Source organism: Pieris napi, chromosome 20, assembly GCF_905475465.1.
Source record: "Pieris napi chromosome 20, ilPieNapi1.2, whole genome shotgun sequence".
NCBI lineage: Eukaryota > Metazoa > Arthropoda > Insecta > Lepidoptera > Pieridae > Pieris > Pieris napi.
Window position 1 is genome coordinate 4,320,165 of NC_062253.1, and position 25,520 is coordinate 4,345,684.

The window sequence follows — 25,520 nt, forward strand, 5'->3', positions numbered from 1 at the left end:
GGTAGGTTTAAGAAAATCTTTTAAAAATATTATTGTATCTTTGATTAAGTATATACGTTATATGTTTATGTAAGCTAAATATTATGCAATGTGATTGTAAATGAAAGTATTTTTTTATTTTCCCCGCTTCACATTACTTCTAGAAGTAAGAGTAGGGTAGGGTAGGGTAGAAGGACTCCTTTCTCCGCAATTAGACTCGTGGTTGGTCCGTTGTGCGTACGAGTCCTGGCTAATTTAGCCAGCCTAGCTCCTTCCAGAAGCACAGAAGTCTCCTGGGCACTTCACAGGCTTCCCGGAGCGACCTCACCGTTCCGAGGATTTTTTCACGTTGATTAGCCACAGCCTCGCATTCCAGGACTACGTGGGTGACTGTTTCTTCTGCGCTGAAACAGCCTCTGCACAGGGGGCTGTCTGTCGCGCCTAGGATAAAAAGATGTTTATTTAGGAGGCAATGACCCGTTATTGTCCCTATCATTATTTTGAGGTTGGTTCTATTTAAGTTAAGTAGTCGCTTTGTCAGTTGCGGGTTTACTGCTGGCAGAGCCACTTTGGACTGTCTGCAGGCCGCACCATGCGACCATCGTTGTTGCTGGAGTTCAGCGGATCTCTGGCGAATCCAGGTTCGCACCAGCGAGAAGGGCAAAGGAAGGAGCGGATACGGGCCAGCAGGCATCATTCCGGAGCCTCTTCTCGCAAGCTCGTCCGCAGCATCATTGCCGAGAGATCCACTGTGTCCCTTTATCCACTGCAAGGTAACCCTATTGGTTCGGGTTATGACCTCCAGTGCTTCATGACACTCCAGTATAAGTTTGCTGTTGGTTTTTTTGTTTCCGAGCGCCATCAGCACGGATGCACTGTCGGATACGATTTTAATGCAAAAGTCATTAATCCCTAGCCGCTGCACGGCTCTGGCTGCTTCGGTTAAGGCGACACATTCACATTGAAAGATCGTGCTCTGTGTGCCCAAGGGTAGGTGTATGTTGATGTTGAGATCAAGAGAGAATATGCCAGCGCCTGAGCCAGACCCTGTTTTGGATCCATCTGTATATATACGTAGCTCATTTACGGTCGACCGATCATGTTCCTCTAGAAGAAGAGTATTGAAACTTGTAAGAATATTTATTATTAAACAACATTATAAAACTGTAACATCAACACTTATTTGTACAAAAAGATATTAAACTTAAATCAGTCGTCGGCATCAACCCCTGCATCGAAGAATTCTGACCACAGACAAGCTGCTTGGAATGGCAGAAGACGGAACAGGTACTGAAAGAAAATAATTTTATTGAATTAAAACGAGATTTAAATCGATTTAAGATGGTCATATTGACACGATTTAAGACGTTTTGCCACAAATTAAGACAATACAAACACATTTTGACACAAGTGAACACATTCTTAACGGTTTTTGGCACAGTTTTAGATGATCGCGATTCCTAAATAGTTGTGCTTTAATGTTGTTAATGTATGACATTAAAGCAATAAATTAGGATTCATCATCGATGTGTACATTATGACCTTTATACGTATCGTTAAAATATAAATACTATGTTGTAATGATGCTTAAGATTTATTGATAGTCAATAACATTTTATTTTGTTTGGTGTCTAGAAGCTTGTACAATTCCTGGGTCATCGGGAGGCTTTAAATAATAGAGGATTTTATTTTTACAATTTTAACCAGTCGCGTAAGACAATAGAATATAAGCGAAATAATAAAATGTAAATTGATATGTAACGAATAAATGCAATATAATAGTTGAAGAGAGTGTTTTCCATGTTTATTCTATGTCAAGCTTTCTTTACGTTAATATATGGTATCATGAAGCTCATAATAATTATAATAATAATGAAATGATCATTTATATCTTACCCTATTAACATAATGGAGATCTTGAGGTATCGTAATCTCAATCTGGTCTCTTCTCATTGCATTGATGATGGTGTCGGCTGCCTCACCCGGCTCCACTACCTTGAACAGCTTCTCAAAGCGAATTCGTGGCTTTTTGCAAAGTCCCGTGTTAACTATGGTCGGGCAAACAGTTGTTAACTTAATCTGTGGACATTAAACAATATTGTGATTCTGTAAGTGTATGCATCAACTTCTAAAGAAACGAGAAAAATAGGCACGCAGCTAAACACGATAGTATTATTTACATTATAAGATATATTCCTTTATAAAATATTTGTTTGGTGGGTTTTGGGTACTGATAGATTATAGAAATTAAAATCCTTTATATTATTTTTATAATAACTAAATTATCTATTATTATCTCTCGTGGGGTTCAAGTTCACAGGCGCTATTTAAAGAAATAAGTTGGCGCCTGATAGCATGTAGATAGTACCTACCGGTGACCCTAGCCTTGCGATTCTGTAACTCAGTTTTCGAACTTTCACAGCGGTTTTCGCAGCGGCGGTCGCGCTCTAATCAGTCGTAAAGCAGTCATTCTACGATTTGGTATTCTGATAAGGAGGGAGAGCTTGTAGTTTATTGTTTATCTGAATGCCAAATCGTAAAATGTCTGCTTCACGACTGATTTGAGCGCGACCGCCGCGGCCGCTGTGAGAGTTCGAAAAGTGAGTTACAGAATCGCAAGGCAGTACTCGAACATTGCGTCATGTTAAATAAATTAATTTGAATGTCGAATACATGGACAATATTCGAGATGAAAAGTTGTACAAGTGTGAACACTAGATAGTAGGCTGCTATGCATGGTCACTCACCCCGCTAAGATCCCTTTTATCAGCTCGCAGTTCCATAGCTAATGCATCCATGATTCCCCTCACAGCATACTTAGATCCACAATACGGCACCAAATTCCGGATGCCCATGATTCCAGCCATCGAAGACATGGAGATTATATGCCCGTGATTCCGTTGAATCATTGATGGTAGGAATGCTTGAATCATCTACAATATATATATATATATATGTATATATATTAACTTTAGATCTATATGTTTAGCATTTTTTTTATAATGACATAATTATACATTAATTAGTGGTTCAATGAATGGAGACATAACATAGTAGTATAAAATAGTTAGAAATATATAAACATTTGAACTTAAAATATTTTTACATATTCAGGCTATGTCATGATGAATGGATAATAGTACCTGCGGGTAGAAAACGTTGTGGCGGTTCAGATAGATATATGTCTTGGCACTAAAAAGAGTGGCAAAAAGTGTAAGTATTTTTTTATAATTTTTCGAAAATGTCAAATGCCTCGAAAACCTACCGAACATAAAACATATTTTTCGTAATCATATATGGCCAAACGCCGGCTGATACGCCGCCCATGGATACTCATTGCCAGGGTGCGTTACCGGGCTTTTAAGAATAAATCTAAAAAGTTTGTTTTAGCGTATTTTAGGACCGGTTGGTTGGATTTATATGTGTATAACACACAAAGAACTCATTTATCAAGAGGCACGCCATTCTTCTATACGTCTGAAAACGATTTATATTTCGCGGCTAGTTCATTAGTACAGACGTAACAAAAAGCTTAGAAATTTTGAAAATTTTATGATAACATCCAAGAATCCATAAAAGATTAAACCAATATGTCAGATACGACATATGTAACTAGCTGAATAATTTGTATCACCTCGACATCTGTCGTTCCGCAACTGAGGGTAAGTTGAGGCAATTCTTGCCACGCACAACCAACTATGAGAAATTAGCAACCGACCCATCTATTTAAGAAGCAATATGACTCCTTCAAGAAGAGAATGTAGCAATTCTTAAAAGGCCGGTAACGCACTGAGAACCTTCTGGCGTTGACACTGTCTATGGGCGACGGCATCACTTAGCATCAGATGAGCAACCTGCTCTAAAAAACCACATACCCATATATACCCATTGATATTAAGATCATTCATCAGGCGGATTTCCCTTTCAGTCTGCTCAAGCACTGGCTTGCAGGGCATGATACCAGCGTTGTTCACCAGTATCGTCACGTCACCGACTTCTTTGCGAACCTTCGCGGCCAATTCCATGACAGCTGTACGGTCTGTGACGTCACATCTGTGAAAAGTTACAGCTTATGTTCTTAAATATCCAGAACATTTGGAAATAAAATTACACTCAAATGAAACATTAAACAACTAGACTGCCGATTTTCATTTAATGTAAAAAGTAATTTTTATACATAAAAATCTTCTGTACGTGTATTTGGAATTAAACTCCAAAAGCTGGACCGATTGTGATCAAACAAATGTTTGTGTTCCAATAGACTCGAGAAAAGTTTAGATTAAGAATTAGATGCTTTTTTGTTACAGCTTATTAAACAAAGTTTGAAACGTGTGCACAGGACGTTTGTCGGCTATGCTAGTATTTAAGTAAAATTCTTTGAAGAATATGAACTAGTTTAATACATTCTTTAAATAAATTGACGTTTTGAAGGCTTTTCAGCAATGGTAAGCGAGAGATGATATCCGTTAAGAGGCCTAATAAATAAAATAAAAATGCTTTTTCCAACTAATTTTCTACTAAAATGCACAACATGATTAACTGTTATGATTATTTAAATAAATGCAAACATTTTGTTACTTACTTACTGTATACATAATTTAATATTCTATATGTTACAATTTTAGTAGGAACCCCATTCAGACACACGTCACATGGATATTAAAACCAAAATATAACAATCAAATATACAGTATTCACAATTTTCTTAACCTGCATAGTGAAAATTAAAACTTACTCATATTTATATGCATTTCCCTTCTCCTGCTTTATCATTAGCGTTGTTTCCTGGTTGCCTTCGGGATTAATATCGACACAGATGACCGTCGCCCCAAGTCGTGCGAACCGCAGCGCCATCTCACGCCCCATTCCATGGCCAGCACCACTTATCTATGAATATAGAAATCTATAACATCTTTATTAATTTAAATAAAACACTATTTTGACCGGATTGAAGTTATGTATTATTATAAATTTACAACTATTTACCATAATTTTAAATTTATCCGACTAAAATTGTCAAACACCTGGGATCCAATAATATCCAAATTAAAATCTCAAAAAGAAACACAATCCGCGAAAATAGAGGACACCGTGAGCCATTTTTGCCAAAACCCTCCATCTTTTAGTCGATACCAACTCCGGGGAAATAAATACAGATAATGCAACTTTCTCTGCAGCTGTGATACTTTTTGACATTCAACATCTTTTGTCTTCAGTCACCGTGACCACGCACGCTGTAAAGCACGCGAAACGTCGGATAAATTTAAAATTATGTTAAATAGTTGTAAATTTATAATAATACATAACTTCAATCCGGTCAAAATAGTGTTTTATTTAAATGAATAATAGTTATGTTAATCAAAGACAATACTATCTTTATTAATGCAATAGACGCTAAATTAAATTAAATTTTACAACTTTGGACGAGAAATTGCATGACATGACTAATCACTTATTCTTTTGCGAACTAGCGATCCGTGGAATTGACTCCCGGTAAGGGTCTTCCTTGGATATATGACCTCCAATTGTTAAAAAAGAGCATACCCTCAAAGGCCGGCTACGCTGGGTGGTTAATGCGTAATGCCGAAAATGAGTGACCATGGGCCAAAAAAAAGCTAAATAAATAAGAAAAGCGAGCATCTCTCCGGAATGGGCGTCTCCTGCGACTCGGATCTGGGCTTGGGCCGTCTCGGGGTGGTCAATCGCATGAAGTAGGACGGAGGCTCACTAGAATGAGCGATGAACGAACTAAAGTTTCTTTCCTTTCCCGGTGAAGGCGGTTTTTTAGCCCAATTTGATTTTGACTATTATTTGCCTCCCGGGCTTTTAATTTTTCGTTAGCTACAGTGATTGGATCATCCATTAGGACATGTCGGGGCCTCCTATGGGCCTTTTTTGTCCGTAAGGGGTAATAATTATATATAGGTGCTTTTACGCACCAACGGATTGTTATGATGTTGACTTCATTTCATTGGGCTATGGTAGGGCAATTCATTAGTAATTATAAAACCATCAAACAGTTACAGTTACAGTAAGCATTGGCTTATAAAATTTATATTAACTACTAGGTGCCCCTGCGAACTTAATATAACTTTTTTACTTACCGGCTATAAACTACATAACAACATATGAAACATTGCTATGCTACCACATAGAGACAGTTCATATGACTGAATAAAAATATTTTTCCAATTCTTCTCTCCATCTCGAAGACTCAGATTTCCAGGGATATTAAAAAAAAGTACTAGAATTGGTCCAGCCGTTTCCGAGTTTCGCGCTATGCAACATGCTTTGCGATTCATTGTAATGCATGCAATTGTAAAAAAAACGTAAGATTTAGCCGAAGTAGTTTAGACTCTCTCTCGACTCTGAATCTAACCCTTAATACTTACTAGAACGATTTGCCCCTCGACAGACTTCGGTTCACATGGCACCACGACCCGGATCATAGCCCGGACGCTTTCGAAAATGGACCGTAAGAGTGTCCATAGGAACTCCAGAAATAGATATATAAATGTATTGATTTCCCTAAAAATGAAATAAATTTATTTATACGTTGAAATATGACGTAACTAATTAACACAAACATGAATATAAAAGATAGAAATTACAACGAGGAAAAATCACATAAAATCAATACAATGTCGGCAAAATAGTATCTAAGAATAAAAACACCATTTAGAAACTAAACAGACATTTAAAAACTTAAACCTCATTAAAAGTGTAATAAACGGAATTACGCCTAATTACTTTATACTTAAGGAAGATATGTAGTATAAACTATAGGGGAGGCCTATACCCGTGAAGGGGGTTCGATCAACAGTACTGAAGGAAATTAGGATATCGAGTAACAAGAAAAAAAAAAATATATCAAATCATAACTGTATATTCAACATTTGTAAAGATTGTAAATAAATATGCTTTATTATGTAGTATACATTTTATTTTTTATTATTTATATATATATATATTATTTATACATTTTAAATTTTATTTCATGTAGTAGAAGTTCTAAGAAATCATTTATTCTTATATAATACAAAAACAATCTTTTTCAAAAATGTAATATAATTATGTTGTCTCATTAAACCTTTCTCATAAAACATTATTATAATGAATACGATAACGATAAAAAATTTCCTAACATACATATAAGTAATAAAAATAAATAAAAAGAAAATTAAAACAAATTTAAAAAGTTTGGTCCCTTTAATTCTGGCAGCATTTCCTCGCTGTATTGCGATACATATTCGTTGAGCGAGGTAAGCACCAGCTCTGGGTCACCGGTGCTATCTACCAGGCGCCAACTTAAATCTTTAATTAGCGCCTGTGCACTTGAAACATTTTGTAAACAAAAATGTTATATTGTTTACGAACGAAATTAATAAAGACAGTTTAAAATCAAACTGCGTTTTTGTGTACCGTAATTTGACTTTCATTAATTTTAAAGAACAAGTACAATACGATTATTTTGTCTAAATAAAAGAAGTAAAGGAAACTGAACTAAAATTTGCATATGCAATAACATACAACGTCATTATGGTTACAGTACTACGTCTTCAAAAATAAAAGTACACATAGAATTGTTACATTATTTACAGAACTATTACCAGTACATTATTCTACCAAATAAATTTTACTAATTACCTGCAATTCATATTTACAAAACAATTATTTACATTTGATGTATGCCTCACACAGCGTTTCAGTAAAGACTGTTAAAAATAGAATGTGTGTCGCACTAATCAGATTTAGCGTTAAGCTTGTAAATATAGAAAAAATTAGATCAAGGTTTTGGGAATTGGAGCACTGGAGTAATAACAAATCTTAACAGTGGTAGATAAAATGACCTCAGAGGGGTTAAATTTGGGTTTGTATGTTATCTTAAAATTTATTTATTTATTTACGCAACTATCTTAACTGTTAATTGTAATGGTTGTTTTTACGATTCAATTATCTTATTAAAGAACATTAGAAGAAAAAGTTGGGCACTATCAATAATAAATATTAACAACGGTTTTTACAATTTTACGTTGACATATACATAGCATTTTATGATGAAAACATTCTCTCTAAGCCTGTAACTCCTTATATTAAAAGCTATTTTTTTATTTATTGAGAGTTTTAAGATTGTTCACTGAATTGAATAATGAGTATTGTTTTTAGAGTGCCAAATCGTAAAATGACTGCTTTACGACTGATTTGAGCGCGACCGCCGCTGCGAAAACCGATGTGTGAGTTTGAAAAGTGAGTTACAGAATAGCAGGGCAGATCTCGCTTGAAAGACGCCACGAATACTTCTTCGAAGGTCCTTACCCACGCGAACCATAAGCCCGAATGGCAAGTGGTAGAACGCTATGCTACGCGCAGAGTAAGTACATAAGAAATAATGGCTACCTTTTTAGCTTTTTGCAAGCTAATGTGTGTCATAAGTAGGTACACTGGATGTTTTCAAATACAGAGTAAACTCCATAATCGATTTCACGAAAAACCCCTTAAAGCGTCGAAATCACTCGGCTTTGGTTGGTTTAACTTGTCTTCCATACAATGATACACTATACATAGCATTACACCCACCTTCAATAACGACAATTAAACAATAAAAAGTCTTTACGTTGCCGAAATCAGTTAAAACTGCGGAGATGTGTACGTTATTTTGTCGCTTTATTGTCCTAGCATGTAATAACTTCGACTCTCGACATCATACATGCCGAACTTTCTAAGAAATCCGTTCTTTTGTTTACAGATTGGGATTGCTTGAGCGTGATTTATCATGAAGACGCCTCAATATCGCAAGATATGAAATAAAGTAAGTAAAAAAATACAACATAGTTTCTGGTGCAGCAAAAGACATCAGGTGAAAATATCAGACTATACGCACTAGCGTTCAAAGAAGAATTGTCTGAAATAAACTTTTTCTTTTTCTACTACTGACTTTTCTTCTTTCCATTTAACGACAACTCTAAATAACGTAACGTCAAAATTTACACAGTCCCTTGAGTGTCATTATATAGAGTTTACACTGTATTCATTTAAAAACATCCTATGCAGATTGATTCTGCGTTATAAAAAGCAATTGTTATTTTAAATATAATGACATGAAGCAATTATAAGTCGCTACAACTACTTCAATCAATGGGAAAATAACATACAAGTTAATTCCACAGTGTTTATATTCGACTATAATTGTAACAATGATTATAGGCTATTATATAAGTATTCATTTATTTAATTAATAAAAAAAATAAAAAATCCTTTTTATTTCTTGCAAAAGAACAAAGTAAACTTAATACTTTATATATATAATTTTATGAAAACAAATTACACTAATTTTTTTATTATTATTATTTGTTTCTTTTTCTATTTTTATTTCTATTTCCCAATTATTTTGCAAGAACCCTTCCGCAGGTGAAGGCCTCCTCCAAGGAACTCCAGGTATCTCGGTTTTGGGTGAGTTTCATCCAGCTCGAGCCAGCCGTTTTAGCAATGTCGTCCGCCCATCTCGTGAGCGGCCTTCCTCTGTTTCGTTTCCCAATAGGGCCTCCCCACCGGGTCACTCTTATGGTCCATCGATCGTCAGATAGTCTTGCTACATGCCCTTCCCATCTCTATTCAAGCTTTAGAGCATAGTTTAGCGCATCAGTAGCTTTTGTTACGCTTCTTATTTTTGAGTGTCTTATTTTATTATTTTTTCTAATGTTAAGCATGCTCCCTATGACAAGTTCTGATTTTTCTTTTTATTTTATTTATTTATTTAATTATAAGTATTCTTACAGCTAACATACATAATATTATAAAACAAACACTTAGACAGTACAGAAAGCCAAATCAGATTACATAGATAAACAATATTATTAACAACAAAAAAAAAAACATCTTCTCTGTATATTTCCAAGTCTGCATATTGCTTTTAAAAATTTCCTTTAGACTCCAGAACTTGTTTCAAGTATGTTGAATTCGCCTTTCAATTTCTAAATAGTTGTGGTCCTTTTCAAAGCTGATCTGTTTTTCTAGGTAAACATACTTGTTTGTATATTTCAGAATTTCTCTATCGACCGATATTGTCTTTTCTATACTGTTTGTCATTAGCATTGTCTTTGTGAGGTTTATCTTTAGACCTACCTTCTTGCTAGCCGCATTTAAGAAGACCTCACGTTTACTATTCATATAAGATATATTATTAAGGATTTTCAAAATGAATCACATATTGTGTCTCTGAAATACAAAGAAACGACATTTAATGTTCACTTATCCTCAATTATATCCTTTAATCTATCTTTTTATAATAATACAATGCACTAATTAATCTGCACGTCATCCACCATTCAATCGCGCGTCACTCCGACGCGTCCCCTACCAACTTCCACAGACAACTTTTGACAAACAGATTTTATTTGTTCTCTTAACTTATACTTACTTACTATGAACACACTAGGTACATGGCTAAATAATTTAAAAGAATTAGCCATGCTCCTATATGCCATGGGCACAGGCAACAACAATAGTTAGGTAAAGCAGTGTTGGCCTTGTGGCTTCAGCGTACGACTCTCATCCCTGAGGTCGTAGGTTCGATACCCGGCCGTTCACCAATGAACTTTCTATGTGCGCATTTAACACTTGCTATTACGGTGAAGGAAAACATCGTGACTGGCATGGCTTAGACGCGAATAATCGTCGGTGTATGTCTTGATTGTTTGCATATAATCATATTTATGGAACTCATTCTGCACCTAATTAAATAATTTATTTATAAAAAGTAGTTAAGTAATTCCGCCGCCCATTGACAGCCAAGCCAAATTTCTTTTTCTTAATTCTGCTTTGAAGAGATACTGTGTGACAGTTGCCGTCGTAGATAGGAATATTTTGGCTAATGTCTACACTACTGTTAGTATGTTAATAAGAAGGAAATAAATTATTACTATGTAATAAATAATGTTATATCATTTTAATAGAACTGCTTACTATATTTAACTACTCACAAGGTGAAGGTTTGCTACAGGTTAATAACCATTTATTATTTTATGTATATTGAGCGACCAGTTCGACAAACATGTAATTATAAGGATGTGTGTTCGCTGATGTATATAGGATCTTTCATAAGACTTTTCAATGTCGATAAAACAAACTTTATTTAATCAAGTATAATATATTATTTATGTACAATTCAAACTAATTACAAATTTTAAATGTTACATTTGATATAAAATTTTAATATCTACCATATATAACGCATTTGATATATATAACGTTTTTTCCACAACTTGTAAGGAAATTAATATTTATAATTTAAAATTGTATTATGTACATCAAATATTATATCTAGTATAAAAAATTCACGTGTCACAATGTTCCTTCCCATACTCTTGCGAAACTGCTCGACCGATTCTTATGAATTTTTTATGCATATACAGTAAGTCTGAGAATCGGACAACATCTATTTTTCATCCCCGTAAATGTCAAGGGTGGTTCCCGTAAGTTTTTATTTTTTAGACAAAACTTTTGTTTTTATTTGGGTTGTATTTTTGTATGATACAACATACAAAAATACAACCCCTAATCGTCACCCCTCTACGATCAACGCCTATTTTTTATTATAGTAGATAGTTATTTTTATTGAACTAAAAGAATGTTTCCTAGAAATAATATACATGGCAAAATGACGTTTGCCAGCTCAGCTAGTATTAATATAATAGATAATAAATGAGAAAATATTTAACCCGGAGAGGTAGGCTATCAGAATATAGATAGCACTAATAATAGTTCTCTAGTCTCTACAGTAAAAATACGACTCGTAGTAATTACGACTTGTTTTATATTAGAATTCGGCCATTTAGCGACTACGACTTTTTCGTTACGTTTTACGTCGTCTTGAAGTGATTGTGGTAGTATTAGTATCGGTAATATATATATACCAGATACCTATATATACATAAATATTATATATAGGAAGTTTACTTATTTCAAAGTTGTTTTAAATAGGTACCTCATTTACGTATTGAATGAACCTACAGGTATAACATAGACCAACACACATCAATTTTATAGTTGTACGAGATATATGTTACCTTACTTTAGTTAAGTTATATTTAAATATATTAGGTAATAATTAGAAGCTTAAACCAAATGTAAATCATCGCACACTTGAAGCCAATATTGAGCCCTTTAGTTTTTACCACTTATAAATTGAAATTTTCTCGAAAATAATGTCCAATAACATAATTGTTGTATTTATGCACCCATAGATGAGTCAAGTTTGTTTTTTAGCGTCGCAACCCCTCTACCCCTAATTTTGTGTTAGTTATAAGCTCATATTTTAAACCATTAAAGTCAGTCGATACCCAGCTTCAAAGAGTTTTATTTAAACATCTCCATACAACAACCATCATCGTCCTTAACTCTAGCCATTTTGTTCACGTAGGCTTTCTTAACTCGCTAAGCTTGGCGATTATCTAAATCTTCGGATTAACGCCCCGAGTGTATAGAAAGAGGCACTCTCTTCAGCAGCATTTTCATTACATATATTCACGGCATTTAATTACTTAGAATGTAATATTCTCGTATTGTTGTGAGTGGTTATTTTAGAGTAAAAATTATCCTCTATTATTTAACCCAGCCCTGCGATTCTGTAACTCACTTCACGAACTCACACAGCGGTTTTCGCATCGGCGGTCTCTCACAAATCAGTCGTGAAGCAGTCATTTTATGATTTGGCATTCTGATAAACAATAAAGTATAAGCTCCCACCTTTTCAGAATGCCAAATCATAAAATGACTGCTTCACGACTGATTTGAGAGCGACCGCCGACGCGAAAACCGCTGTGTGAGTTCGTGAAGTGAGTTACAGAATCGCAGGGCAGCTCTCTGATTTGGTTTGTTTCTCGGATAACACTATCAACGCAAACAATTGAGTGTGATAAAGTCTTTAAGAACATATTTTAACATCTTATAATTGAATAAAATTTAACACGTTTTAATTATAAGTATAAAACTATATTTTACTCTTAATAAACATGTATTTATTTAATTAAAACCTCAATAGAGGAACTTTTTAATTTTATTGTAATAAAGTGTCGTAAGAAATTTATTTTAATATTTCATATAAAAAATCAATAATTTACTCACATTACGTCCTCCTCTGTGTCTCGCACGTAACTAACTTTTATAAGTGATAATGGTTATAATCTATAGACAGTTGACCTGCGACAGAAGATTCTGCGCTTTTGAAGTGTATCATTTATCCTTATCTATACGTCATACGCCATACGCATACATGAATAATTCTTTGTTTTTAGCGGCCGCTAATTACAAAATATTGCTGTCAAACAATATTTTACAGATTTTATTTCAATACACAAAAAAAATTTAGAATATTGATATAAGTTACAAACTGTTCATGACTGTTACTATTTAAAAAGTTATTTCCTACTAATGTTTGGTGATAAATCGCGCATATTCCGGAATTTATTTTTGCCTTTACACCAAATATCTTGCTAAAAATAATATTTAACTATTTTATATATTGGTATATACGTCATAAAATTGATATTTATTTAGTAATTTCTCGATCTATACGGTCGTACTATTTATCAAAATTGGATGAAGCAATGCAAATAAATATACGTCTCAAATTGCATTGCTTTGGTTTTATTTTAAATTCTGAATGAATGCCTAAGGTAATTTAAGGATAGCTACAAGCGATTTTATTAATTAAAATTAAAGAAATGTATTCGAAATATCGCGCTATGTAATAAATTAAGACTAATTTAAATATATTTTATTTCTAACGTCGCAGTCGTGTACGTTTTTGTAACGTTCCCAAGACAATGTAAGTTGTACGATCCAAATACAATGTAAGTAGAATTTCCTTGAATACTCTAGTTCTGATTGATAGCACAAAAAAGTAACTGCATCAATGCACGATTGACCTTTGTAACCGGTATGCGAGGTTTTAGTTCTATTTCCGGTAAAATAATATAAACCGCTCGACCGGAAGATTACTTAGAACTTACATTATTGGAAGACAGTAAAAACCTATATAAAAATACAGTTTGCGACTCATTGGTCTAGTGGTTAGTACCCCTGACTGCGAATCCATGGGTCTCGGGTTCGATCCCCGGCTGAGACGAACATCGATGTGATGAGCTTTTTGTGTTGTGCCTAGGTCTTGGGTGTTTAAATATGTATTTATATGTCTATCTATCTGTAATATGTATGTATATCCGTCGCCTAGTACCCATAACACCAGCTTCACCAGCTTAGCACGGAACTAGGTCAATTGGTGTGAATTGTCTTTAAAAAAAAAAGTAAGTGCGTGATTTCAGGCAACTAGACAGTGTTCACGGTTTATTTAGACTGAATTTAAATTTACTATTTGTATCCTACCTTTTCTGACCTTTGAGGTGGTAATGGACATGGTGTTATAACCCGGAATAATCATATCTAAGGAATTCAGTACGAAATTTAATACTAGATAAATGTACAACGAAAAATCTTTCTTTTTTGCGTTTTAATGGTATGTACATATTTGATTCAATACGTTTTATGATCCATAGATCCAATTTTGTTTGGAAATCGTTATGTCAAAATCCAATACGGATTTATTACGGAATCCTAACCTGGATTCGACAAGGTCCTCACATTGCAGACTGTCCAAACTGGCACTATCCGCTAGTGGTAAAGCGACTTCCAAGCCGCAACGGAATTAATCCCAAAATAATAGGGACAATAACGTGTCACTGTCTCCTAAATCTCTTTGGCCTTCGCGCGATAGACAGTCCCTTGTGCAGAGGCTGTTTCAGCGCAGAGGAATTAGTCACCCACATAGTATCAGCATACTATAATAATGTTGCCAAGTTAATAATAATGATCCGGTGGCGCCACAACCCTTTATGGTTGCACGCTGAAGCCACTATGCTAACACCGCTTCCCAAGTTCCTCTCCTCAATCTTGCCAAGTTAGGTACCGATATCAAATACCTCATACATGAAAGCGGTTTTGAGGATTCCATTTCGCGTTCTATATTTATTGGCGAGGATGGAAAAATGTTTGTATAAATGAAAGGTTATAATCAAAAGTGTATCAGCATTATCGGGCACTATTGTCCTGCAACCTTCAGGAAGGTTAAGTCAATAATCTCTCCAAGCACCTAGATAAGAGGTTTACTACCTCTATAGTAAGAAATGGCGTTCTAAATTCAAAATGGATATTCTACTAATGCCATTGATAAGATATTAACATTGTTTATTTTATCGCATCAAATATATAAGACTTGAATATAAAAATATCATTCAGTGGAATTTTAATATATATAATAAATTAGACGTCGCTTCATTACCATAAGATAGAAGATATAATAAAGATACTAGACCAAATCAATTGTAAAGTTTTAAATTTTTAACTCATATTTTTCTATGAGCGGGTTTCACTTGAAGGTATAAAAAGTAGTTCAAATAGATTTTACTTTAATTTCATAAGAAAATGATCTAGCTTTTCGGAGAAGTTTGGTAGATACTGTGATATGATAATTTTATATTCTTAGAGGACATTTGCGTGCATATTACATCGCCTGTTGTTATTTTGACAGTACTGATTTTCTGTTCCATTCAGGTGCATGGACGCCACGGTCGTACGTCATCTTGACGCACGACCATGCTGATGACGACGGTCATGTTTGATTGATTTGTTTTGTAAATTAATTCGTTCTGATCGTCAAGAATATAATAAATATAGATAAAGACATTTTTTAAATATTTTATATAATTAGCCAATTTAAATATAACGCCAGCGGTTCCATACGACTCTTGATAACTAAACTGTCTTACACAAATTAACAAATTATTCAATTCGATCTAACTACAATTAAATTTGCAAATATTACCCTAATGAGGCTGAAATTGTATAATCATGTCAATGATAATGCGAATGCGACCTCCTGAAACAATCTTTTATGCGGTCGTGCATGAGCTGCATGAGGTGGTTTTACAGAATCAGTGGGCCTAGAATCAATCGCTTTTGGTGGTCGATGCGTAAAAGCATTTGGTTAAATTTTTGTCTATACATACTTTTATTTATTATTATTGTTATTTTTCCTTTAGACTTTACTTTATTTTTAGTTATAGTAACGGGTTATTTTGAGTTTTTTTTTTGTTAATAATTTTTGCAATTCTTGTACTCTACCCTCTGTAGGTGTTTCTTTTTCATTGTTCCACATTAGGGTTGCCTGGAAGAAATCGCTTGTTAGCGATAAGGCCGCCCTTTGCCTTATAACTTTTGTAACATGTTTTTTTTGTATTTTTGTTATGTGTATGTTTGTGTATAAGGTAATAAAGTATAAATAAATAAATAAAATAGATGTTAGTAATGTTGGAAGGTTATGGTGCTGTCCACATACAATTGTCTATGATGCACTGCATTTAAATTTGGAATATCTTTATTTTGTTTTTAGATGTGCGGTGTCATTTAAGTTAGTTCATATATTTTCTCATACAAGTAAACACAATGTTTTCAAGTATTATTTGCATTTTAATTAATTGCTATAGCCACTAGTCCACCCTATCATGTAAAACTTCCTCCTGTTCATAAATTGTAGCAATTGTTTCTTCAGAACTATAAATAAAACTTATCAGACAATGGTTATGACAAAATTAAAGTTGTAAAACTAAAACAGTACATTTAATTTAAGGAATGTTCTTCCTGGGGTACCTTAAATGCTTGAATTTCCTCACTGTTTGCGATACATATTCGTTGAGCGACGAAAGTACCGACTCTGGAGTCTGCGGTATTATCTACCAGGCGCCAAATTAAATATTTTTGCGCCAGTGCAAATACTCCATAGCCAAAAATCTCTAAAGAATGTAAATAACGTTTTTGCAATATAATAATAATACTACCATACAATTAACATGGCGCATTTTACATTTCATTGATAAATTAGTTTTTTTTATGTAATAGGAGGCAGGGGATGATGTTTATGGCTCGCAAGTGCATTGCCGGCCTTTTTCTTGAAGGACCCTAAGTCAAATTGGTTCGGTGTTTAAAGGCAAGGTGGAATATTGCTTCTATCTATGTAAAGGCAACTTCATGCCCTAGCAGAATTGAATTATTTCGTAAATTTATTATAATAACATGATAATTTTAATATGTTAAAGCTAAATTTCATGTTTGGTTGAAAGCAACGTCAAATGTTAAAATTATATTTATTTCGCATTGTCCATATATCGGAAACTGCTGTATGAGAGTGAGAGGTCAATAACGACATCTTGCAGCGGTTCCAAGTCTTTATCAACCGCTATCTCCGCTGTATTCTGGTATATACTGGCTCTTTAACATTGGGAGTGCAACCGCGAAATTTCGATTAGCCAGTAGATGGCGATGCAAGTGGAAATGGATAGGCCATACCTTCGAAGAGATCTCAGTTTTATTTCAGTTCCTCCCAGCAGGCGCATGATTGGAGCCCGTAAGGAAAGCGAATTCGTGGCCGTCCCAAGCAAACCTGGCGTCGTACAGTTGCAGATGAGGCAAAGAGAGTCGGAAAGACTTGGAGAGAGGTGAAATACGAGGCTCAAGACTGAACGCGATGGAGATGCTGTGGACGCCCTCTGCCCCATCTAGGGGTTATAGAACATTAAGTCATACATCGGAAAATTAGTCTATGACCAAAACACTACGACGGATTTAGTGCGCAGCAATCTACGGGTCTGCTAGATTTTATAAGTATGTAAATAATTTTGATTTCACCGTAAATTTTTTACTAATAGGTATATATAAGTTAGTCTTTCTTATTTTATACTACACTAGGAGACCGGCCAAGCGTTGCTGTGGCTAAGGTTTTTGTTATATTACATAGAAGTAAACTATTCAAGGGAGGTAAGGTATGAGGTCTCAAATGTAGGATAGAATACCAGTCATGGAGACCACCATTCTTTTTTGGTGGTTATGCCATTAAAAGCTTATGTGAAACGTTGGTACTTTCAACATAGCGACATTGTTAGAATTATGACTATCAAGTAATAAACAAATATTTATATATATATTTATTACGGGTATAAATTGAGATATAAGCTATCCTATCTTTTAAGTTGGATCAAACTGCATACGGTGTGCAAATTTAATTGAAATCAGTTAAGTAGTTTAGGAGTCCATAGCGGACAAACAACGTGACGCGTAATTTATATATATTAAGATAAAATGCAAACCCGACAGACGTTGTCCTGCATGATATTTCAAGCGATTAGGATATTAAACAAAGTATGAAAGTACCGACTGCAGCGCCATCTGCCGAGCTGATTTGTGAATCTAAACCATCAAGGGCTCCACCCAAAAGCATACAAAAAAAATCATTCAAATGGGTCCAGCCGTTTAAGAGCAGTTCAGTGACATACACACGTACAGTTGAATTAAATATATTTTAGTAAGCTATCCTATCTTTTAAGTTAGATCAAACAGCACACGGTGTGCAAATTTGAATGAAATCGGTTAAGTAGTTTAGGAGTCCATAGCGGACAAACAATTTCATCATCGGATTTCGAGGCAGAATACGAAATTCCACCCGTATCACCTCGACGTCCGCCGTTCCCCAACTCAGCGTTTTTCAAGGCAGTTTTTGCCGCGCACCACCACTTTGTGGAATCAGCTGCCCACTAAAGTATTTCCGAACCAATTCGACTTAGGGTCCTTCAAGAAAAGAGCGTACTAATTCTTAAAAGGCCGGCAACGCACTCGCGAGAGCATTGAGAGTGTCCATGGGCGGCGGTATCGCTTAACATCAGGTGAGCCTCCTGCTCGTTTGCCCCCCGTTCTATAAAAAAAAAACAACGTGACGCGTAATTTGTGTATATTAAGATTATTGAGAGATAATAATATGTCGTAATGCAATATAACTTGTAGTGACACCAACAATCTGCGCTTACAAATCACTGCGATGTCCTCATACCCTGAAACGCACTAAAGAAGTTATTCGGGCCGCAGAGGCTATTTAGAATTGAAAATATCTCGGGCTAAAATGGAATACGTAAAGATACCATTTTCTCACATCAGGAAATAAGTTATACAGAAAACGATATCGGAGTGGAACAAACGGTACAAAGCTCATACCGCCAAAACAACGAAATTTTATCTATATATATAAAAAGAAAATGGTGTTCGTTTGAGGCTCTTTCACGCTTAAACCACTGATCGTATCGACATGAAACTACCACCATTCGATGCGAAATTTTTCCTAGATTCCTAGATTCCTTCCTTAATTCCAACGTTCCTTCATTTTTTTATTTCTGTTTTACTTTTATGAAAATTTTTCCCGCTAATAAAAACAAAAGAGGCTTCCTAGAACCGCAAAACGTCAACATCTGTTAAAAACTCGATTTTCGAAATATTTCAATTTTCTTAGCGGGAAGTTAAAAAGAAGAATAATAAAAATATGAAAAAAAATAAAATAATGAAACATAAAATTTATTTTAATTCGTCCAGCAAAGCGGGCGCGAAACGGCTAGTTCTTTATAAGGCCCGACCCGTCCCGGCTTCGCACGGACATACCTAAATAATTATTATGTACTAGTAGACTCGGCCAAGCGTTGCTGTGGCTAAGATTTTTGTTATACTACATAGTAGTAAACTATTCAAGAGAAAAGGCAGGAGAACACCAATCCACCATGCTTTTTTGGTGGTTATGCCATTAAATTGTAGCTTATGTGAAACGTTGGTAATTATTTTGATAAGGATCAATACCTAGGTACGAATAAAGAGCCTTTTCTAGCGGTGGTATTTTAATTAAAAAAAAATTAATAAAAGGACGCTTATTGTAACGTAACTATAAAATATAGAGACATGCTGTCGAGATATTTTTTATAGATAGTGATGTGTCCTGAAAAATCGAAGTACATCATTTTGTTCTATAGTTTCTTGTTTATTTTTTTACACCTTGGGTTAGATTATTCAATTTAGTAAGCACCCCTATTTTTTTGAAAATGAAACATAGCCTATGTCACTCGGGAATAGTGTAGCTTGCCAACGGTGAAAGAATTTTTGAAATCGGTCCAGTAGTTTCGGAGCCTATTCATTGCAAACAAACAAAAAATCAAACCTTTCCTCTTTATAATATTAGTAAAGATTTAGCAATAGTGTATAGCTGGCTCCCTTGGGTACGGGACTTGATGATTGAAAACAAAACGAAAACAGCTAGTATATGTATATAGAGACATTGGTTAATTAATAAAGATGTGTTGATATGTAAAGAATGTAAATATTACCCAAACCTTGTTCTGTAGCAATCAACTAGCAGAATGTTTGGCAAAAATTAAATGACCGATCCGCCTGGTAACCCCACTTGCTATAGCTCGCTTTGTGTAAGTTGGCATTTATTTTGCTGAAATCCTCGAATTTTGACTTGTTTTGTCTATAACAAGAATCTATAAGTTTCGGATAGTAGTGTGTCTCAAGGTTAGCTTAAACACAGTATTTAGAAAAAAAACATAAAAACGATCGAATATAAAAAAATGCTTACGTCATGTAACTGGAAAAATTACAAGTTCCAAACTATTGATTAATGTTTATAAAGACTTATCACAAGACTTTTTTTACACAATAACATAATTATGGCACGTCGTCCGTCGGATAGCCGATTTAATTTTACATTAGTCTTCTGGGCTCAGAATATGTATTAAACCCTTTTTAATTTATTAACTACGGTAATATTGCGATTTTTCGTCGGTAATCCATTAAAAAAATGTTTGTTTTTTATATGTATGGTTTGTATATTTAATAGTAACGAAGTGTAAATTAATAAATAAAAAAATGAATCCGACACAGCTTATTTTTTTTTTTTTTAAGACAATTCACACCAATTAACCAAGTCCCATGCTAAGCTGGTGAAGCTTGTGTTATGGGTACTAGGCAACGGATATACATACATAGATAGATATACATACATAGATAGATATACATATAAATACATATTTAAACACCCAAGACCTAAGCACAACACCAAATGCTCATCATATCGATGTTCGTCTCAGCCGGGGATCGAAACCGGGACCCATGGATTCGCAGTCAGGGGTACTAATCACTAGACCAATGAGTCGTCAATTATATTAAATAAGCACTATAGAAAGACAGAAATAACAGGTAGATATCGTCTGCGCATTTTATTTATTCAATTTTCGAACCCTTATATAAATACTCGATATATATATATGCTCAAAGAGTAAATAATATATATTCCATTACCCAACGACTATTGCTGATCACTGCTTAAAGCTTTGCCCAATTATATAAATTATAAACAAAGATTTACGGGCAAACATGTAATTTTTTTTATTTAGCTAAAAAGACCACTATAAACCGCGTGGACTATGCATAATCTTAATACACAAACAAAACGCGACCTTGTACTGGAAAGGCGTTCTCCGCACATTGCACTATGCCTTCGCCGTTCGCCCAAGGTCAACGACATGGTGTTTTGGCCCACATTACTTTTACGATAGATTACCGCTTTTTGTGCAACTCTTCGTGTTGTAATGTCTGTTAAGGCGGAAACATACTACTAAAGGCGGAAACATACTACCAAAACGCGACGCTACACCACGCCATCTGACGCATGTCAGTACTTATCAATCCCATATATTTAATATGGTCAGATGCACATAGACAACACGCCATGTGATCACACGCGGTAACATCCAATCGATTTGGATCGGCGTGTTGTGGATGTTGTGATGATGACGTCATGCGTCAGTCTTTCGAGTTTTTGACACGAATGTCAATTTATATACTTAGATATTTTTGGATTTATTTGGCGAAATGAACGACGAACAATTAATTGAGTTGGTGAAACAATATTCTGTTTTATATGACATGAGATTACCTCAATACAAGGACAAAAACAGAGAGTTAGGATATATAGAATATAATAAAAAAACTAAATACAACACACATACAATTTTTTATTTAAATTAAAATAGACATCTGGGAAATTTATTTCTTAAAAATAACATCATCCAGGTGTGCACCATTGCGCTGCAAACATTCCTCGAATCTGAACCTCAAATTGGTAAAAACTTGCTGGCACATTGCAATCAGCCTTCTGAATTTGCAAGCGTGTCGTGGTGTCGCGTGTTGGTAATGTGCACGATGGACATCGGGTGTCGACACGACACGTCGCGTCGCGTTTTAGTAGTATGTTTCCGCCTTTAAACGCGACGCGACGTGTCGTGTCGACACCCGATGTCCATCGTGCACATTACCAACACGCGACACCACGACACGCTTGCAAATTCAGAAGTCATTGTCCTTGTTTTTGTCCTTGTATTGAGGTAATCTCATGTCATATAAAACAGAATATTGTTTCACCAACTCAATTAATTGTTCGTCGTTCATTTCGCCAAATAAATCCAAAAATATCTAAGTATATAAATTGACATTCGTGTCAAAAACTCGAAAGACTGACGCACGACGTCATCATCACAACATCCACAACACGCCGATCCAAATCGATTGGATGTTACCGCGTGTGATCACATGGCGTGTTGTCTATGTGCATCTGACCATATTAAATATATGGGATTGATAAGTACTGACATGCGTCGGATGGCGTGGTGTAGCGTCGCGTTTTGGTAGTATGTTTCCGCCTTTATAGTTGCTTTCCTTGAATTCGCTAGTCATTATGTGTCAAATATTTAAAAAATACTTAAGCATAATGTTATTTTTTTATTAATTTTCTGCAAAATTGTTAGTATGTAGTTAAATTTATGCTATATAAATAATGATGATATTGAATAATGTTCTTGATTATATACACTAGATTGCTTTAAAAGACAGGCAGAATAGCTTTAAGAAATAGCTTTTTGGTTAGTAAGCAATTTAAATTGTCATTAAAAAAAAATTCATTAAATTTAATATATGTATTTTATATACTGTATGTAATTGTTAATAGTTAGTAAACCAGCACTGAAGATTCCACTAAAATGCTGTGTACAGATATAATTAGACTTCAGGTTTACAAATGTTGTTTAGTGTGTAATAACTGTATGTATTTAACCAATCTGTTTTCTGTTTCTGTAGGTACCTAAAATGTTAAAAAAAAAACGTTAAATTTTATATTTTTTTAAATACATTGAAAATAAAAACACTGCATTAAAATGGAAGTTAATCTTGATCTAGTACGGCTTGAGTCGTTTCAAAAGACTCAAATCAGACGGATAATAAGTATAATCGCTACAGGGCCAGGGTTTTTGAATGGGTAGGAGACCTTGGAGCAAAAACTCGATTTGCTACGTTGAATCCTTATAACATTTTTTGACCGTCTAAAAGAACTTTGTTTTAATATTAATTAAATAACTGGTTTTCGTGCCTAAATACCCAATAATATAGCCTGAATGTGGTCTTGAATTTTAATTAATTTTAATGAAATAAAATAATTAACGGCTAAAATATTAGTCTTTCCTTTCTACTTTGATTTTGTTCCCTTTGGAGTAGAGACTCTTGGGCCGTGGGGTTCAAGTGCACAGGCGCTAATTAAAGATTTAAATTGGCGCCTGCTTGATAGTACCGGCGGTCCCTGAGCTGGTGCTTTCCTCACTTAACAAATAAGTAAGTTAAGTATGGCAACAAAGGAAATTTTCAGAGAGGAGAAAGGAGCAATTTTTAATTATTATTATTATTATTTGAATAAAATCCCAAATTACTAGGTTTATTTGTCTTGGACGGCCAGGATTTTTAAGATTTTCAGTAAAAAAATAATTTAAAAAAAGCCATTAAAGGAAATTAATGAACCAAAAATGATTTACGGTGAATCATTAAAAATATAATTATAAAATTTTAATTGTTTTTGAAGTCAGAACTATTAACTAGTAGTTCCCTGTTTTTTTGGAAAATACGTTTCGGTACGGGGTTACTAAATATTATCTGTGGTCCGTAAAATCTATAGTCTATAACATATAAAAGCGCAGCAACCACATGTAAAAAGATATCTTAGAATAAACAGTATACATTTATAATTATCTTATTAATTAATATAAATGAAACATATCCACTTTGTTATCAGAAACTGCCGATGCCGGTGTCGGACATTCTCACAATCAGTATTTTAGTCATTCGTCGCGCTTTGTCCGGAGTACACGCGCATTACAAAACTCGCGATATACTTCCGGTATTTTGTGACTGTTTGATTATAAGGTAATTATTTTAAACATTGCTATAATATGTTGTCTCTTTATTTAATTTTAGGATGTCTTTAAGGTCAGTGTTGCCCGGATTTCCTGCTTCTAATAATAATATTGACCATTTACAAAAAGGTATATAACTCTAAATATAAAGAGAAATATTTGTGTTGTTGTTACTTTGAATGCTGCATTATCCCTGAGTAACACAGACTATATGTACTTCCAAAATATAATAATAAAATAAAATCAAGTATCAAGTAAGTTTAATCCACAAAATATATCAAACTGTTAGGGATACTATAAAACATTAAACTATAATTTTGATTTATTTTTCCCCTTATGTAACTATTCTGATTTTGTTATAAATTTAATGCGTTTTCAATCATTTATGTTATGTCGCGATTAGTTTCCTTAGTTTTTTTTACTATTCATAAAATGTAATAAAAACTTTTAGATATCAGACCGTTCACTATAAGTGAGAAAGACAAGGTTGGGTTTATTTTTCAGGTTATTAAGTAAGTTTTTAGTACCAAACATGCATTATTTTCAATCGCAATTCAACGATAAGGTTTATATATGGATTTATTTACCCCCACATATATTAACATCACATTAATATCTGTTCATGATAATAACTCTATTGACTTCGGTATTCTAGATATATCATTTTTTTTTAAATTGCTTAAGTTTTCGTCCAATTATGAATTTATTGTAAATGCGTATAGCTTTATACAATATTTCACGATTTTGTTATTTAATTTTTTTTATTATAAATTTGCCACAGGGACCAAAAGTTTTTAAATTTGTTTTGATTTTCATTTTATTTATTTTTATTATTACTTTATAGGTTAAGAAAATTGTAAATACTGTATTTGTGTAAATAAACTAAACTATATATTTTACTCATTATTTGTTCTACCAAAACAACCCGTTAATATTGTTTTTTAATTAATTTAATGTATATTTAAAATCAGCAGGTAATATCTGTAAAATGTTTAATAAATTAATTTAAGACTAACATACTTTACTAAAAATGATGTTTAACATAAGAAAGTGTCCAATAACACTACGTACAGTCTCTATCAAAGGGAAATATACTGTTCTTGTGTACTACTTTATCCAACTCACACCAATTCGAATGGTTTTGTCCTTTTCAATCTTCTTACTAGGCCTGTAGTGTCAAGTTAATGCCTCGACATTCACGTATTGGTGGAGCCTTTGTGTTTGGACTCCAGCAATCCTTTTGATTATTGTGGTAACGTCCTCTACATTAAGGTCCCAATGGAAGTTGTCATTGCGAATGTACCAGGGACTTTTTAGTAATTTGTCAAAATTTATTTCAATATATTTTATTTATTGTGCAGCCACGACAACCAATGTTGAAATTAT

The 25,520-nt window shown here is 34.1% G+C and overlaps 2 protein-coding genes across 6 annotated transcripts in view; one reads left to right on the forward strand and one right to left on the reverse strand.

Annotated features, from left to right (window-relative positions):
• Positions 1-1,107: 1,107 nt before the first annotated feature.
• On the reverse strand, positions 1,108-13,192 carry LOC125059971 (epidermal retinol dehydrogenase 2-like). Of its 2 annotated transcripts, none has more exons than XM_047664698.1 (7): positions 13,102-13,192; positions 6,372-6,507; positions 4,715-4,866; positions 3,855-4,032; positions 2,727-2,912; positions 1,876-2,058; positions 1,108-1,269 (listed from the first exon to the last, which is right to left on the reverse strand). In XM_047664698.1, coding segments are annotated over exons 1-7 (918 nt in total). In that variant the 5' UTR covers positions 13,104-13,192; the 3' UTR covers positions 1,108-1,188. The 2 variants fall into 2 exon arrangements, with proteins under 2 accessions (XP_047520654.1, XP_047520653.1); XM_047664697.1 differs by lacking the exon at positions 13,102-13,192 and adding an exon at positions 7,627-7,725.
• Positions 13,193-24,002: 10,810 nt separating this feature from the next.
• Positions 24,003-25,520, forward strand: part of LOC125059969 (17-beta-hydroxysteroid dehydrogenase 13-like) — a 32,575-nt gene continuing 31,057 nt past the window's right edge. For all 4 annotated transcript variants that reach the window (XR_007118750.1, XM_047664691.1, XM_047664692.1 and 1 more), the window contains exon 1: positions 24,003-24,144. The gene's annotated coding sequence lies outside the window, so the exon portion shown is untranslated. The remainder of the gene's footprint in view (positions 24,145-25,520) is intronic.

Coding starts and splice junctions, on each gene's coding strand:
- LOC125059971 (XM_047664697.1), bottom strand. Junction 4,867..6,371: donor TCGAGGGGCAAATCGTTCTA/GTAAGTATTAAG, acceptor CTATATTCATAG/ATAAGTGGTGCTGGCCATGG. Junction 2,913..3,854: donor ATATCAATGGGTATATATGG/GTATGTGGTTTT, acceptor TATATATTGTAG/ATGATTCAAGCATTCCTACC.